Source organism: Gracilinanus agilis, chromosome X (genome assembly GCF_016433145.1).
Source record: "Gracilinanus agilis isolate LMUSP501 chromosome X, AgileGrace, whole genome shotgun sequence".
NCBI classification, from domain to species: Eukaryota; Metazoa; Chordata; class Mammalia; order Didelphimorphia; family Didelphidae; genus Gracilinanus; species Gracilinanus agilis.
In genome coordinates, this window is record NC_058136.1 from 62642648 (window position 1) to 62659464 (window position 16817).

Genomic DNA, 16817 nt, shown 5'->3' on the forward strand with positions numbered 1-16817 from the left:
CGGATCAGCAAGAGGAACCAGGACCCCGGCCACCTACCTGTTGAGCCAGCTTTGCAGCTGCTGCGGCCAAACCCGTCTCAATGGAGGCCACACGAGTCCCCTCCCGAACGGGCCGAGCCTGCTTTGGGAGCGTTGGGGTCACACGGGCTGCAATGGAAAGTGTCAACAGTGATAGCACTCATGCTCAGGAAACAAGGCTCCCGCTGCCTCTGGGTCTGGGATTAGCCCCTGGGGGTCCCCGGCCAGCCTCACGCTCCTTTCCACACTGACTGTACACGACCTGGGCCTGTTCCCAGGCCTGCCTTTCACCTCCCCCATAGAGGTCACCTCCTCTCCAAGGTCCTCCCTACCCCTCTACGTACTGAAATGCCAAGGCGCACTGACTTGTTGAGCTTTAACCCTCTTTGGTGCATCGGAGGGGTACCGAGCATGGGGAAGCCAAGAGTCTACTACTGAGCTAGCTGTGGGAAAGAGAGCCTGTGACCCAGTTTCCCTTACCCACAAAACTGAGAGGACAGAGGCCCAATCCATCCCGAGATTCCAGCCAAGAATTTAGGGTAAGGTCTCACGACTCGACCCCCCCTTTTTGTTTCAAAAGGGTCCCCTGGCTTTTCTACCCCATGAAAACCGCCCCTTGGAAAGCTGGGGAAATATGGCGCCTCTTTTTCTTCCAGGCTTTGACCTCGAGTGAGTCAGAGCCAGAAAGGCTTCGCGGACGCGCCTCGGCCAAGGATGATTCATTTAGTGACTTTCTCTAACAATCCCAAAGCCCTGCCACGAGCATTTTACAGGTCCAGCCTTCCCACGGTCCCTCTTAACGTGGATTCCTTCTTGGGCTTTTGTCATTTTGATGGGTCAGCAAACTCTGGGGTGCCTGTGAACTCGTGAGGCAAATAAACGTCTGTAAATAGTCTCTCATATTTAACACGTACAAAGCACTGTGGCCCCGGGGAGGCCGGAGTTTGTAGGACTCTGCCTCAAAGCTGTGATCCTAAAGACAGGGGAGAGCTGCCCCCGAGCGAACACCACTGACGGACGGCACTCCTGCCTCAGTGCTGGGTTGATTTAGCCCACCTTCTGATTTCACCTGCTATCTAAATCCAGAGCCATGTTTGGAAAAAGGTGACCAAGTGTGTGCTGGCGGTTGCCTTGCCCTTGGAGATCAGTGGCGCCCCTCCCCTCCCCCAAGCAGGTAGGAGATGAGCAAATGGGGTGGTCTGGGCCTCTGCTGTAGCCCTGAGATCACCTTTGGGGCTCCAGGGAGCGTCATCGGTGCTCTTCCTCTTTCGGGGACGAGATTTCAAAGCAGGGTCATCGTCGTCTGACTCTAAAGACGGGTAGACTGTAAGGAGGAGGAAGCCACGTCAGCTAGTGCGCTTTGGGCCGAAGACGCAGAGACACGCCATACACACGGGCCCAGACACAGATGTCCCCAAATGTTCACCACCAAGGTCTTGACTCTGTGAGGAAAGAACCTTCAAAAAGCCAAGCCAGAGAAGAGGGCCTTGGAGGGAACCAAGGCTCTGGCGAGTAGGGCCTCCCAATTCCGAGGAGCGGCCATAACTTCACTTATCTGACCTGTACCTGTACCTGGGCAGAAGCTCCAGTGTTTTCGAACCACCCGAGTTCTTCCCCTGGGGTCAGGGACACCAAGGTGACGTGACCAGCCTCTCACGCCACCTCTGCCTCATCCCCTGCCTAACAAACTTTCTGCTCTCTTCTGGCAGCTAAAATAGGCCCCGCCCCCTCTGCTGCCTTCGAAAGATTCTAGTGGACCGCGGCTCTCTGATGAGTTGACATTTTTCCAGGACATCAGGATCTGGAGGCGAGTCCAACAGGGAAGGGCAGGGTATACTACAATGAACTCTGCTGCCTTCAAGATTTCTCTTGGGTTCAGCCTGGGCATGATGGCCTCAAAATGGTAAACCCCAAATCCAAGTGGCTGCCTTCCCCGTCTTGGGGACCCATTGCCCAAATCACTGGTCTGGACCTTACTGTACTCGGCATCCTTGAAGCAGGCCCCCAGGCTTTCCTGTTCATCGTCTAGGCTGGCATCGGCCTCTTCTTCCTCCTCTTCCTCACTCTCTATTCTCTGCTGGGGTGGCTGCTTCGCAACGCGCTTACTGAGGGTCCGTTGGGCGGCTAGGGCACGGGGACCGTCGGTCTTCCCTCGAGCAGAGATGCTGCCTCCGCCCTCCTGCCCTGCAGCCCACCAGGCCTGAAGGCTGGAGGCTGAGGGGGAGGCTGAGGATGACCGCAGGTTTGCCATGCACAGCATCCCCTGGATAGCTTCTTGGGTGCTGGGAGAGGCAGGGGCCTCACTGCAAGAGGCAAAACAAAGGAGCTGAAAAGAGGGCCTCTTGAGGAGGGAGCCACCCAAGGGAGACAGGTCAAGGAAGGGAAAAGCCATCAAGAAAATCGGGTGTCCAGGGGTAGGTCCAGCCTACACCCCTCTTCCGCAGTAGGTCTGGAGCTCTGTACGATAAGGCGGTGGGCTAGGCAGGCAAACGGGGAGCTCCCTGAAGTGACTAGGCTCCCCCACCTACTACACAGGTCGGTCCCCTCATCCCCTCACTGTCCTGAGTGGCTTTCTGTGACGGCCCCCATGGAACAGGAAACAGATTGGTCTTTATTACGTACCGGACCACCAGGACCTCAGCCTGGGTATGAACTGCCTGACTGCCAGGGGAAGGAGAAATGGAGGCAGGTACTCACTTGAGGGCAGCATAGCCGGGTCCCCCCACCTGCCTGCTGGCCTTGAGCAGATCTAGAATCCCTGTGGTTCCAGTGCTGGGCCCAAGCTGGGCTTCTACCCCTTCTGCCAGGTCCTCATCAGTCGTATAGTCCTCCTGGAGCAGACCGAAGGGGCATTCAGAGCTCACTCACTCAAGTCTCTTACCCACACGCCCTGGCATCCACAGCCCCTCATCGCGCCCTTTCCCTTTATCCCCCACCTTCACCTCGTTGTCTCTAAGCCTTGGCCTGGCTTTGCTCTGCTCTGCTCTCCCCAGCCCGTCCTGGTGCCCTGCCCAGGTGAAGCCTGCCAGAATGCCCAGTTCCCAGGAGGCCCCTAATCCAAGTTCGCCCACTCTGGGAAGCGTGACCCAGAAGCCTACCTCGATGTCAAATTCTACCTCCCCTGGTTCCCGAATCCGGTTGGGGTCAGAGCAGGGCTTGGCACGAGGCAATTTCCGGGGAAATTCTAAGACACAAAGAGGAGTACGCCTCGCCTGTCGCCTCTGAGCTGGAGGCAGGGCAAGTGTCAGGCAGGGGGGCCGGGAGGGTGTGCAGCAGAGAAGTCAAAGTCAAATGGAGCTGGGGCAAAGACTACAATGTCCAAAGAAGTCCCTGCAGGCTGAAAGCATCACATGCTCGGTGGCAGTATCTATGGGCTAGCAGGCTTTTGGTGGGTTCCCCATATTTCCAGCGTGGGCCACACTCACTTGAGAGTACTGTGGGTCTGACCTCTCCAAGCTAGGCAGGCAGAGGCCCGAGAGAGCTCTGTGTGCGTGTGTGCGTGTGCGCGCTTGGGGGGGAGGGGAGGGGGGAGGGGATCAGAAATGGATGGTAAAGAAGGAACGAGACATACTGGGTAACTTCTTTCTGGCTCCCGGGACCTTCTTCTCCTTCCGAGGTGTCTCGTCAATCTGCAGGTCTTCCTCAGAGTCCAGGTCAAACTCTCCTTTGATCAGCTGCTTGGCTTTGGCACCCCGCCTGGAGGTACTCTTAGAATTCCGAGACCTAGCTGAGACCTTCATCTTCTTCTCACTGGATTCAAGAAAGACACACACACACACACACACACACACGCACGCACGCACGCGCGCGCACACGCACGCACATGCACACACATGCATGCATTCATATGTGTGTACACAGACACACACACAGACACACAGACACACACACAGTAAACCAAGACACTGCCAGGGAGGCCCATGAAAGCCAGCAGGGAGAGAAGGACCAGTCGCCCACTAAGGGGCAGCACTTGGAAGAACAGAAGGCTCTCAGCAGAGCGCTTGTAGCCTGAACAGGTATTGAGTGTTGAGCCCTTTGGATCCCCTCCAACAGGGTAAAGCAACCGGGGCCCTTCGGCAGAGTCTGGCTGATTTCATCTGACCCGCAGGGTACCATTGCTCTGGGCAGCTGGAGCCCAGACAATCCATTTCCCCTTTGGGTGGGTTATGAGGTAAAAGAGAAAGATCCGCAAAGGCATGTGGGCCCTCACCCCGCAGCCATTTCCTTCTGTGCCCCTGCCCTCGAAGCCTAACCCGCCCCCCAATCTCGCATGGGTAGGACACGGCACTGAAGCCCAAGTTTAGAAAACACTGACTCCAATCGGAGGGTCTCTTAGTCCCAAATGAAAAGCCTGCCAGCCTGCCTCCAGGTGGTGCTGGTGGCTCAGGCCTCTCTGAAGACCAGAACTGAAGCTTTGTCTGCCACACGCTTCAGAGGTGCTGCCGTTTCCCAGTAAGGCCCGAGTTGCTCAGGACCTCTGGGTGCCCTGTGACTGATGCTTCCTTTCCCAAGGGTCCTGCACTTGACTTCATGGTCCCAAGCCTATATATACACAGCTCATGAGACGCCAGAGACAAGAGCCCAGCTTCCAGCTCCAACTTGGCAGACAGTGTGTGGAAAAGGATAGTGACAGGAAAACAACGGACACTTTCCAGTGCCTGATGCCCACCCACTGATGCAACACAACTGAGTTGTCCAGAGATCCCTACTGCCTCCCAGAGCACCTCCCGGGTCTGCTGACCCTCGAAGGGCCCGAGGGCCCCAGTTCCAGCTCACCTTGCTGATCTGCCATTGGCCAGCACTGTTGTGACTTGGCTCTCTTCAATGTCAGGCTCCAAATCTAAGTCGAGGTCTGCATCTGGGTCCAGGTCCGGCTCCTCTTCTGGGGGAGCCAGGCAGGTGTTTGCAATCAAAAACTGTGGGACAGCAAGATGGCACCAGCTCAGCCCAGGCCCATCCTTGGACGGAGGACAAGAAAGTAGAGGCCTAGGCCCTAACCCGTCCCCACTAGCTAGGCTCCAGCTGCTCCTCTGTCAAAAGAGGGTATCGGCTCCCTCCGAAGCCACCCAGAGATAAGGGCTTGGAAAAACCATCCCGACACAGCCAGCAGGGGTCGATGCCCTCAGAGCAGGCCAGAGGAGCTCCGCAGGGAGCCGAGAGCCCGTCCCCTCAATCACCTGGCCCTTGGGAGGGCTGCCGGCCGCTGCCGTCTTCAGGGCCTGTCGCGTATACTTGTCCAGCAGGCTTAGGTCCAGCTCGCGAGGAGCAGCCAGGGCCATGTTCTCTCTGCCCTTGCGCTCCAGCTTCTTCCCCGTCTCCGCCTTGGCTTTGGAACTTCGCTTTTTGGAGCTGCCTTTAGAGGCTGGGGAAAGCCTGGCAGCAGAGGCTAGAGGGCTAGGGGATGGCTTGGTAGCCGCAGTACCGCTGGCTGTGCCGGTCCTCTGGAGGCCAAAGGGGCTGCCAGTCTTGCCGATGTTCTGATGGAAGATATCCTGCAGAAATGGCAAAACTGCTGGCTGCACACCCTTCCCAGGCTGGCGGGGAAGAGCTCACATGGACACGTGCACACACCGGAACCCCAGAGCTTTCTTACTCGTGGCCTCATTCATTCATTCAGGCCAAAATGGTCTCAGGAGTACCCTGGAATGGGTCCAAGTGCGTTTGCTGCCCCCTAGGGCTATGAGCTGACCCCACAGTAAGGGAGGGAAATGCTGGGCTACCAGAATCTCTGCACCCCTCCTTCGCTATCCTCCTCACATCTCTACTCTACACAGGTGGAACCACAAGGGGATTCATTCTGCTTTCGGCAAATAATCTAACTTCTCACCCTCGGGTTCCTCATCTGTCAAAGGGAAGAGAGCAGCAATCAAATGTCCTCTCCCAGGGCGTTAACAAAAAAATGAAAAAATGGCTCTGCCAATTCTCGGTCTGAGAAGGAAGAGGTAGGAGGGTGAGCAGGAAACAAACCTAAGAGGGGGAGCCTGGATTCCCGGGCCCTCACCTCCACCAGACGGATCTCCCTGGCCAGATCTTTGATAAGCTGGACCGTCCGCACAGTCTCAGGGATCTCAGCTTCATGCTCTGGCAAAGCCTGCAGCACGACAGGGAGACAGGGACAGGGACGGAATTAGGTGAGCCAGTTATCTGCTAATCAGGGCAAAGGAAAGGAATCTTCCAAAAGCTCCTTCGCCGGCCTCTGCCCTAAGCACCTCAAAGGCCCAGGTCCACTGGAAGGAGAGGCCTGAGGCCAAACGGGATCTTCTCTGCCCCTGCCCACCATGGGGTGCCACCCCAGACAGTATAGGCCAGCTCAGCTTCATCGAGGCACTGCCCTCAGTGGGTAGCTCTTCCCCATGAGCCGAGAGGCAGAAATGACACCTTAAGGCCACTGTAGCTCGGCAGTTGGCCCAGAGTAAGTACAACACTCTCACACGGTCACAGTAGGAGCTTGGCAAACCTGAACATAAAGAGACAAAGTCATCACCTCTTTCTTAGTCCAAGACCTGAACGCCAAATTCAAGGCTTTGGCTCCATGAACCAGATACGAAGCAGGGTGTCTCCTGTTCTCTCGTAAGCCTGGGAAGGGACGGAGAAGGAAAGAGAGCCAATGGCAGCCGCCCGAGCATTACACACAGGCCCCTCTGTGCCAGTTCGTGCTCTCCTCCCCAAAGACGCTGCCGGTGGTCCACAGAGTTCCAGAAAAGAGCCTCGGTCTGAGAGCTCCTCATCCCAGGGTTGGCCCTAGCCTGACTGGCCCTCAGTCACCTGGAGAAGGGCCACAGGCAGCCTAGTATACTACACAGAGCACGCAGGATTGGCTAGAAGCTTTGATATGCTCAGGGAATCTCGGGCACTAAGACTTTTAGGCCACGGAAGAGGAGAGACGGCCCTCAGGCAGCCATTCCCACAGTGGAAGCAGGGGTCAAGAGGAAGCAGAGCACGGCCTTCACCTTCGTTTGGCACTCGCTGAGTGGCCTGAGATATCTATCGAGCTCCCGGGGCCTCTGTGGTCAACTCCCCACTTGCTCTGCTCTGCTGCTCGTCCCACCTAAGCGCCTTTCCCATTTTGGCTCTTGGTGGCTCGGCTACCCAGAAAGCACTACGGGAAGGGGCCCAGGAGCCTCGAGAGGACTGAGCAACAAAGCTAAGCAGCACCAATTTGTTAAAAATCCCTCCGGCGAGCGCCCAGTTCTTGGTCACTATGCTGCTCCCTCCCTAGGCTCGAGACTCCTCATCTATAAAACGAGGGCTGTGAACCAGACGTCGCAAGAGCCTAGGATTCTCCGGTTCAGTTTCCCCAACTAAGTCGCTCTGGAAGGGATGGGAAAGCGTGATACAGAAGCGGGCAGCTACTGCGGCAGTGCATGTGCAACAGGGCGACCCGGGCCGGAAGAAAGGGCAGCCCCAAACCACCAGCCTACTCCGGAATGTTGTCCCACTTCACCCTCGTGTCCCCCCAGGCTCCCCCCAACTGAGCAGGGAAGTGAGAAGGAGGGGCGAAGGGCAGCCGTCAGCTGGGAAGAAGCTCTGAGAAATACCGAAGGGGCAGATGGATGGAGAGGAGACGAGGAGGGGCTCCCTACCTCGGAAGATGTCCAGGATGTGCTTTCCCACATACCAACAGATGGTTTCAAAATTGGGGAACCTGAAGAGGTCAGCTGTGCTCAGTCTCTTTTCGATCTCATAGGCCCTGGGGGGGAAGAGTTATGAGAATGAGAGAGGGCGGCTAAACTGGGTCCCCAGTGCCTTGCTCTCCCCTCCCCTTCTTATCCTGTCTCCCCCACGGCCTAGCACATCAGGCCACTGAATCGGGGTGGTCCCCAGGAAGCTAGGCTCTGTGCTGCTTGGCCTGAGGGGGGGGGTGAGCATTTAATGAGTTCCGGCAGGACAGCAGGTAGTGTCTGCTGTCAGGCTTCTCCATACCCTCGAACCCTCTGCTTCGAATGATCCCCATTTCGGGTTCATGGCAGGGAGAGGGAGAGAACAGCTGGCTGGCACCAGTGGCCAACCTAAGGTCTGCACTCACTTGAGCTGCATCTCGATGTTGAGGCTATGTAGGAAGTTCCCTCCAAAGGCAAGGCAGTCCACGGGCGTCAGCACCGCATGGATCCAACCTGCCAGTACCACAGGAGAAAGTCACACCTGCTACAGGCTGGGCCACCACAGGGCCCTAGGCCAGGCTCAGGGCTCCCTCAGAATCCATCCTATACCTCGTGTTCCTTCTTTGATCCTAGCTGGAAGTCAGGAGAACACCCCGCCCCCCACCTGAGGAAGAAAGGATTCCTCAGTTCCCCTACTCTGGCAAGTCTCCCAGCCCGGAGGGCATGTTCTGTACCCTCGATCCTAGCCCCTTCCACCTCTTCATTCTAGCCATCGTCCAGAACTAGTCCACTCTGCCCACAGCTTCTGGCTTCACCTTAGAGGCCAAACAGGTTTCAAACAATCCCTCAGTGCCAGCAGTTAAAGGCACGCCACCCTGGAGAGCACCGTCTGGGCTCTCTTCCACAACGGTCCACTCAGAGCCGTGCCAAGCTTCCTTCCTTCCCGCGTCCCACATTCCTCACTGTGACTCCAAGGGCCAACACTGCCAAGTGTCGCCCCCTTCTTAGGGCCCTCTCTCTTCCCTTGAAATCTGGGACTCTGTCCTTCCCCAGTTCTCGGGCTTTCTTGACCATCACCTTCACTGGGATTATCCTCAGTCAGGGGTGAGAGGAAAGAAGTTCCCAGTAGAGGCTCCAATCTGGGATGGGAAGTGGTTGGGGGGGGGGGGAGGGAAGGGGGAAGAAGGGAGGGTCCTCAAGGTATACAACAGCCTCATGAAGCTCCCATGAGCTCTAGACTTAGCCAGGGCCAGCTCCTCTAGACTCTGAGGAGGGTCCTGGCCCTCCCTGATGACGGGTCCCCCATGGGCAGCCCCACTCCCCTCGTCCTTCCCCTGAGTGGCCCGTCAAGAACCTGTGGGAATGAAGAGTGTCTGGCCCTGCTTCACGGAGCACTTGTAGCACATGTCCACCTGGTCCCCAAAGAACATCTCCCTCTGGTTGGAGGAGCTGCTCCAGCATTCGAACAAGGACAGGTTAGCAGGGGTAGGGCGGATCAAATAGAAAACCTTCTCCCCCTGAAAGGAGAACAAGAGAAAAAGTCGAAGGAGCCTCAAGGAGGCAGCACAGGAACTGGGAGAGGCCTTCCAGGGCAAATCCAATGACTAGGGGACTCCATGTGGAGCCTGGCCCCGGCGCCATTGCTGTTTGGCTGCCTTGAGGCCCAAAGAGATCCCAGAACTGCCATTCCAGGCATACTACAAATAATCCCTAAGCAACAGCTGCTTCGAGGGATCTAGAATGCTGGCCTACCACAGAACGGTCAAGGGACCTGCCCTGCCTGCCAGCCAACCCCAATGGGACCCTAATGGCCCAAGAAAAGGAGACTCCGGTGTCAACAATGCTTCAGACAAAAGTGGTCCTGGCCCATAAAGAGAACTCGCCACTCTATCATTGGTGGAAATTCGTGCAGTGATGAGGAAGGAAGCCCTCATCTGTTGGCTGATGGGCAACATCTAGTTTGTTTCTGCATGGACCGTCAACGCTCAAAAGGAATGACCTCAACCTTAAAAAAAAAAAAATTCGCTGGCAGCCCAGCCCAGCCCCCCTCCCTGCCAGGTAGGTCCCTGGTAAGTGGCAGAAAGAAGGCTGGATTTCGGTGGCTTGGGTAAATAATGGCATAGGGAAGTGGCTGGAGCCAAGACCGACGGGACACATGGAAGTGCCCTAGAGAAGTGGGCCCCAATCAGATCAGTTTCCTGACCAGCAGGTCACCTTCACGACCCTCACGGCCTAATCAACAAGTATCCGCACAGGTCCAAGGAAACTTCCCGGCCAGTCTGGGCAGTGGGATCGGGGGACCTGGATTTCACTGGGGACAGTCGATCCTAAGTGAGGAAGCTTCCAGAGGCCAGAGCAAGGGCCAAGGTCCCATCACCTACCCTGAGCACATGATACCAGACCGAGGTGCCGCCAAAGTCAATATGGAAGTCTGTATAGCTATCCCGCACACCCATTAGGCAGTACTTCTGCACACTGGGCCGTTCAAACACAGACTCCTCAGGCCACAAATTCTCCACCCAGGAGAGCTTCCGGACAATCTTGGGGGTCTCCACGAGATTCGAAAGCCTGGAAATAGAGGGCTCAGGGTAATGGCTGGCCGTGGCCTCCATCCTCTTGGACATTTAGGGGATTCTTAAGGTAAAGGACCAGCTACTGAGAGTGCTGGCTTATCTGGTACTTGGAAATAAATGAGCCCAGGCAGTTTTTTTCCCAGAGTTCACAGACACGTGGGAAGAAAACAAGCCCGGCACACTGTTCCTTGGATAGCCCCTGTGCTGGCCTATTTCCAGTCTCCCCAGGCCAATCCTCCCATTCTCCACAAAGCCTTCCCTTTGGCTGCAGGGTTTGAAGTCCCCCTGTGGAATCCTGGAGTAACTACTAGCTGTACGACATGTCTGCCAGGTTCCTTGGCATGCATGCCTGTGTCATCATCTGCATCCCGTGGAAAGTGAGTCCCCCCAGGGTGGGGGGAAAGAACACGTGTGCATGCCCTGGCCACGAATGAGGGCATTTGGTGAATGGCCAGGCGGAGAAAGAGAGGCGCGAATCATTTAAGTCACATATTGCAAGGGTGTTGGCTTTCTTCAAAGACTGAAAAAAAATACTTTGGGGCCGATGTTGCCAACCCATTCCCAAGGATGAGGCAGAGACCCAGAAACCAAGCAAGTGCCAGGCCTTTCTCGAGGGCCTGCTCTACTGGCCCACAGCCCTCCCCGCACAGGCTCACCTGGTGTCAGAAAACTCGAGGCTGATGACATTGAGGACTTTCTCCCTTTTCCCGCTGCAGTAATAACGCACAAAGTCCCCAAGTTTCATCTTGCAATCAGCCTGACGGGTCACGTCAATAACATCAATCTCTTTGTCAGAACCTGGGGCAGAGGGAAGGGCCTTGCACTCATAGGGATGGACAGCACCTCCCCCCCTCCCCCCCCCCCCCCTTTGAGCTTCAGCTCTCCTCGGGGAAGCACGCAAAGGCCTTCGGGTGCCTCCGGCAGGAACAGCCATTTTCTTTGCAGCATTAAGGTTTGCAAAGAGCCTTCCATCAGCAGTAGCTGATATTAGCCACCCAACAGTCTGACGGACGAGGAAACTGAGTAAGGGCCACCCACAGCTAAGTGACGAGAGTCGAGGTCAAAGACTCAGTCTCTCCTACCTCTAACAAGTCAGGAGGCCTAGGGGCAACTGAACTCCCTCCCACTCTATCTCCGGGGAAGCTTCCCGGGTCTCTAGCCTTGGCCGTGAGGTCACTTACCAACATAATACTCCACCTCCCTCACAGTGAAGGCCGGGGAGGGCAGTGTCATCCCCAGGCCATCCTTCTTCAGCACCAAAATGGGCACACTGAAGCTGTTCTCCTCTAGGTACTCCACTGTCAGCTGGGCCCCCGTGGGCTTCAAGATCACCTCATCAGCACTAGGGGGACACCGAGGAGAAAGGCACGTCACAGCAGGGATGGGCTTGTCCCACTCCTCAAAACCAGGGGGCTATCTCAGCTCCACGGCTCCCACACGAAGCTCCCCGCTCCTACGGTGGCCTGACAACTGCCCTTTCGGGGAGAGGCCAGGACACCACTAGGAAGAGGCAGAAGCAGGACGGAACTCAAGTTATCTGAAAGCAAGACCCACACCCGGGGACGCGGCAGGGCGCATCAAGTGGAGGAGAATGAAGGAATCTTCCAAAGGATCACATGCTTTAGCTGCCCAAGATACCAAGGGCTACGCCCCCGCCCGGGAAGAGAGAGACACGGTGAAGCCACCCCGGGCCTAGGGGAGGAGGGACTGGTCTGACACACATGGGCAGCTTCTCTTTGTGTCTGGGCACATGCTGTCCACCAAGCTCCAAGAGAAGGCTGTGCCCCTTCTTAATTGGAGGCCCTCACTAGAGTTTTTCAATTTGGATGTGGTCCCAAGATGAAAAGAAGCAGTGGAGCAAGTCTGCCGAGGGACATCTTGGCCAGTTCCTACTTGGCCAACTCTACCCAGATGGGCTCACCTGCGGAAGGGCCTTCCTCGAAGCTCCCGGATAAACATGGGGCTCCCAGTCTGCACCGTCTTCCCACCTTCCTTGCTTGCCACCAGCTCCTGTACCTTCGGTGCCCCTCGGCGCCTTTTCACTGAACCAAGAGAAGATATGGAGAGGGAAGGAGGGAGGGAGAGAGGCAGAGAGAGGCAAGGAATAAGCGTTTCTATACAGAACCCACAAAATGCCAGGCCCGATGCTAAGCACTTCACAAATAGGATCTCGTTTGATCTTCACAACCGCCCTGGGAGACAGATGATGTTCTGATTCCCATTGTACAATTTGGGAAACTGAGAGCAGAGGTGAAGAGAGTCACCCAGCACGGTGTCACAGCTGGCAAGTGTCTGAGGCTAATGACCTCAAGTCTAGGGCTTTATCCACTGCCCCATTTAGTTATCACCCATTGAAGCTGGGATCGGACCAGAGAGCTGGTGCCTAGAGCCCTATGGAAATCCCGGGCATGGTCCACAGAGGCCTAAGAATATCGGGAATCGAGTGGGATTCTAGAATGATGCGTGCTTTCCTAAGTCGATCCCAGGGAAAGAAATGATGGTGCCCCTCTGCCCTGCCCAAAGGTCCCCGGGGTGCTCCCAGAGAAGAAGGCCCAAGCTAGATCTTTCCTCACACGCCCCCTTCACTGGCCACAAGAGAACAAGAGCCGACTTACTAACGGAAGGCCCATGGAGGACCTCGCAATTGGGGCAGTGGTAGAGATCGATGTCGACTGCTTTCTCCTCTTCTACGCCAACACAACTGGAAAACAGATGGAAACATCCCAACTAGTCCGGGGTTCAAGGTGCTCTTCTCCAAGTCCCAGGGACAAAAGCCTTCTAGACAATGACGACACAGAGACTTGTAAAACTGTGACCCGACTGGTTCACGTAGAACTAGTTAAGCTGAAACGTCAGGTCCCGAAAGGAACGAGACTCGGGCTGCTTCTTAGGGTTTTCCTGAATGTACTCTAGGAGGATGAGGGAAGGCCGTGCTTCGCTCTAGAACGGCTCCAGCTGCGAGGGAGCCCAGGCTAGCTGCCTTCCCACTCTCCCACCATCTGCCCTCTGAGACCAACGAGGACAAGCAGGATCCCTCTTCCGTGTGACCTTCAACCGCTGCCTCGAGAAAACCGATTCTTTCTTTTTCGGTACGAGCAGCAGTTAGGCCTCGGCAGCGGGCTAAGGCCAACCGGAGCTGGGCTCACTGCGTCGTTGCTCATCCAGACTTAAGGAACGACTGAGCGGGCGGTCTAGGGATTTACCCAAGCCGCGGGGCCACGTGCAGAGCCCTGGGCCGCTCCACTGCAGACCTCTCCCGGGCACACGGACACCGACCCATTCACAAATCAGCAGTTGAGAACGTGTAGCTGGAGTGTTCTCATGCTGTCCAGTTCCAGGCCCCACGGAGTGTCAAGAAAGGAACTAAAGGGAGTTTGGTCACAAATGGGCAGTGTGGCCCGCAGAGGAGACAAGAGACATTTCAGAGCAAGCAACGAGCTCAGTAGGGCGGGAACTTTCTGGAAAATGAAGGGTTCCGTCACGGATCAGACAGAGTCCAAGTCAAGGTACGTCAAGAGGCCTGCACGGAAACGAGCATGTTGCCTCGCAGAAATGCATCTGTCCTTCCCTCCTGGGGGTACCTGGGCTCGCCCGTCCTAAGTGCACCTCTCCAAGGCAAACGAGGCCCCATTCAAAGCACCGGCAAGACGGCAAGAGAAGCGGAGCCAAGGCTCCGTGGCCCAGCTCGGCCGAGCCCGAAGACTCCTCAGAAAACCACCTTGTTCATTTTGAACTTTGCCTGTCACATGGCTAAAAACCTCTTCCCAGGGTTGGTCTAGAGTTGGGGAATGCACACACTCTGGGGAGGCGATGAAGGGGACTCTGGGTGGAGGACAGCGGTGGCTGCCGAGTCATAGAAACTGCCTCCCGAACACTGGAAGAGTAGCCAGAAGAGCCAAGGCGTGGCTGGTGCTCTGGCTCTCTCAAGGCGTGGCTTTCTGAAGGACCCTTTCAGGAAACCACAGTGGAAGCCGCCACTGAACTCCACCTTTAGAGGCCGGAACGCATTCCTCCCCAAGGGCTCATGGAGAAGGTGGCCCTGCAAACCAAGGAGCTGCTATGCAGAGAAAGGTAGGGGAAAGGGTACTCCTTATGGAAATGCCCCTGAACCATAGGGGGGCCAGGGGTCTGAGCAAAGCGCCCTGTGCTCAGGCCCAGAGTCAAATGGGACCCAAGGCCAGCAACCAGCTTTTAAGGGCTCAACAAGGAGAGGAGAAGGCCCTGCCGGCCCCTTTTCTCATCACTTTGTCATTCTAGATTCATTGCACTGGCCCCCAGGTGTTTTAGGGACTGGGCTAAAAATGGCCTAGGCAGCTAAGTGGCACAAGTGGATAAAATGCCAGGCCTGGAGTCAGGAAGATCCACCTTCCTAGCTGCGTGACCCTGGGCAAGTCATTCCTCATCTGTAAAATGAGCACCTCTCCAGTTATCTCTGCCCAGAAAACCCGAAACAGGATCAGGAAGAGTTGGACCCGCCTGAAAAATGACTGAACACCAACCACAAAAAAAGAATCCTTGTGCAAGGTCTAACTTCTCTGTCCTTTTTCCAAGTCCACCTCCAAGAACATGTTCATCAGGCAGCCTTTTTTGGACCTGGCTCTCTCCTGGGCCACATCCACAACACTGGCCACACTCTCTTCCTTTCCTCACTTTGCCCCCTTGGCGGACCGGTCCAATTCTATGTTGTCCTCATCTCTTTAATCTTTCTTCCGCCAAGATTGCCCATCCCGCCCGGTCAAACCTCAGGCTTGCTGCTGAATGAAGGTGCAGAAAATGATGCCACTGTTCTGACTGGATGGACTGCAAATTCGTTACACAGGTCACCTGGGCTCTCACTGCTGCCAGGCAATTCGGTCGCGCACCTAACCCTAACCCTAACCCTAACCCTAAATTCAGGCCAATTTCCTCCCTTCTCAAACCTCTCGTGCTCCAGCCCCACTCACATCTTACTGAAAGAAATAATCAAGACCATCCGCCGAGATCTCCCTCTTCTCCCTTCTTGCTCGCATTCCTCTGTGCCTGGTACAAAGAGGTGGCCTCCTCCTTACCAAGGCCCATCCCTCTACCTGCACAAGCAATGGATGCTCTCCAACAGATCACTCCCTCCTCTTCGATCTCTCCCTCTCTGCGCTCTGGCCTCCTCTGTCCCCCAAACACCCACGCTATTAGTTCATCTCTCCCATCCCCTCTGTGGCCAAACTCCTTGAAAAGGTTTCCAGAGGAGCTTCGGCTCCCAGCCGAACTGCTCTCCCCAAAGTTACAAATGGGCTTTTAGTTACCGAATGCCTCGGCCTCTCTTCTCCTGGACACTTACTTGACTGCTTTCTCCTCCTCCTCCTCCATCCTCTCCCCCAGGATTCTGCCCTGTATCCCCTTCTGTCCTGCCTTTATGCTACTTCCCAGTGATCTCTCCCACAGGTTCAATGACCCTCTCTATGCTGAGGAGCCTGGAATCCACCTCTCTGCTAGTCTCCAGTCTCCAAACCGCCTTTCAGAAATCTTTAACTGGATGCCCAGCAGGTATCTTAAAGTCAACCCATCTAAACTCCATTACTGTGGAGGACGCCACTATCCTTCGGTTCCTGCAGGCTCCTGGACTCCTCCCTCCCGCCCGAGCCAAGGCCCGTCCACTTCAGCTCTGCAGTCTGTTCCCTATGCACCCCCCCCCCCTCTTCTTTTCGGACACAGGTGCTTCCCCGGCTGGCACGTGTCCATGTCACCTCAGTCCTGGCCTCTGGCCTCTTCCAGTCAGCCACTGAGATGATTTTCCTACAGCACAAGTGCCCCTGACCAAGTCACTTCCATAGTCCAGGGGCTCCCCAGCACCTCAAGAAGCAACTTCCAAATGCCTGGTTTAGGGTTCAAGGTCCTTCGTGAGCTGGCCCTCACCTTCCTTTTCAAGTCTTCCTGCACCTGCCTCCCCCATGCGGGCCTGGAATGCTCTCTCTCATCTTTTCAGCCCGGCCGCCCTCCTCCCTCGGCTCAAGTTTCCCCTTCTGGAAGCTTTGGCTGGTGCCCCTGCAGCTGGGGTTCGTGCCTATCCTCTGCCACTCTCTCCAGGGGCTCCCTTGTGTGGATCGAGAGCAGGGATGGTCTTTGGGCCTTCTGTATCCCCAGAGCTTAGCCCAGTGCCTGGCTCCATCAATGGCGGCCCGCTACAGCCTGCTGCTGGCCCTTTACTTGGTCTCAATGTGTTTGGGCTGTCCAGCAGGGTCTTTTCTGAGCTTCTAGTCAGGGCTGACAGTTAGCGGGGCTCCTTCTCCCCCTCCCGGAGGCGGTGGGCCCCTCTGGTGGAAGCAGCACCCCCACGTCAACACAAAGCCCAGAGGATGACATGATGTCAGCCGGTCTGTGCCCCACTGCCGCGCCCCCCCCCCCCACTGGACTGGAATCCTGTGGGAACTCGTGGTGGCACAAAGGCAACAGGTGCTTGGTTGTGTGGAGGCAGCAGGAGGGCAGCTCTACCGATGCCAGCCCGCTGATCCATGGTCGCCCCCCCCCCCCCAGCAAGCCCCTGCTGTGGCCTGGGCGCAGGAGTGCGGTAGCATATAAGGACAAACAATTTGGGGAGAGGGAGGGAGGGAGGGATAGCCTGACCTAATAGAATGCTGCAAGAAGCCAGGTT

The 16817-nt window shown here is 56.3% G+C and overlaps 1 protein-coding gene across 1 annotated transcript; it reads right to left on the bottom strand.

Moving 5' to 3' along the window:
* Positions 1-4: 4 nt before the first annotated feature.
* PHF8 (PHD finger protein 8) lies at positions 5-13353 on the bottom strand. Its single transcript, XM_044682873.1, has 19 exons — positions 13286-13353; positions 12808-12893; positions 12114-12234; positions 11374-11534; positions 10849-10990; positions 10001-10187; positions 8974-9136; positions 8045-8132; positions 7602-7708; positions 6503-6594; positions 6020-6109; positions 5196-5510; positions 4795-4934; positions 3590-3768; positions 3117-3244; positions 2716-2849; positions 1996-2321; positions 1247-1342; positions 5-147 (listed from the first exon to the last, which is right to left on the bottom strand). The coding sequence occupies exons 1-19, from the start codon at positions 13351-13353 to the stop codon at positions 5-7; spliced, it is 2766 nt and encodes a 921-aa protein (XP_044538808.1).
* Between the last annotated feature and the right edge of the window lie 3464 nt (positions 13354-16817).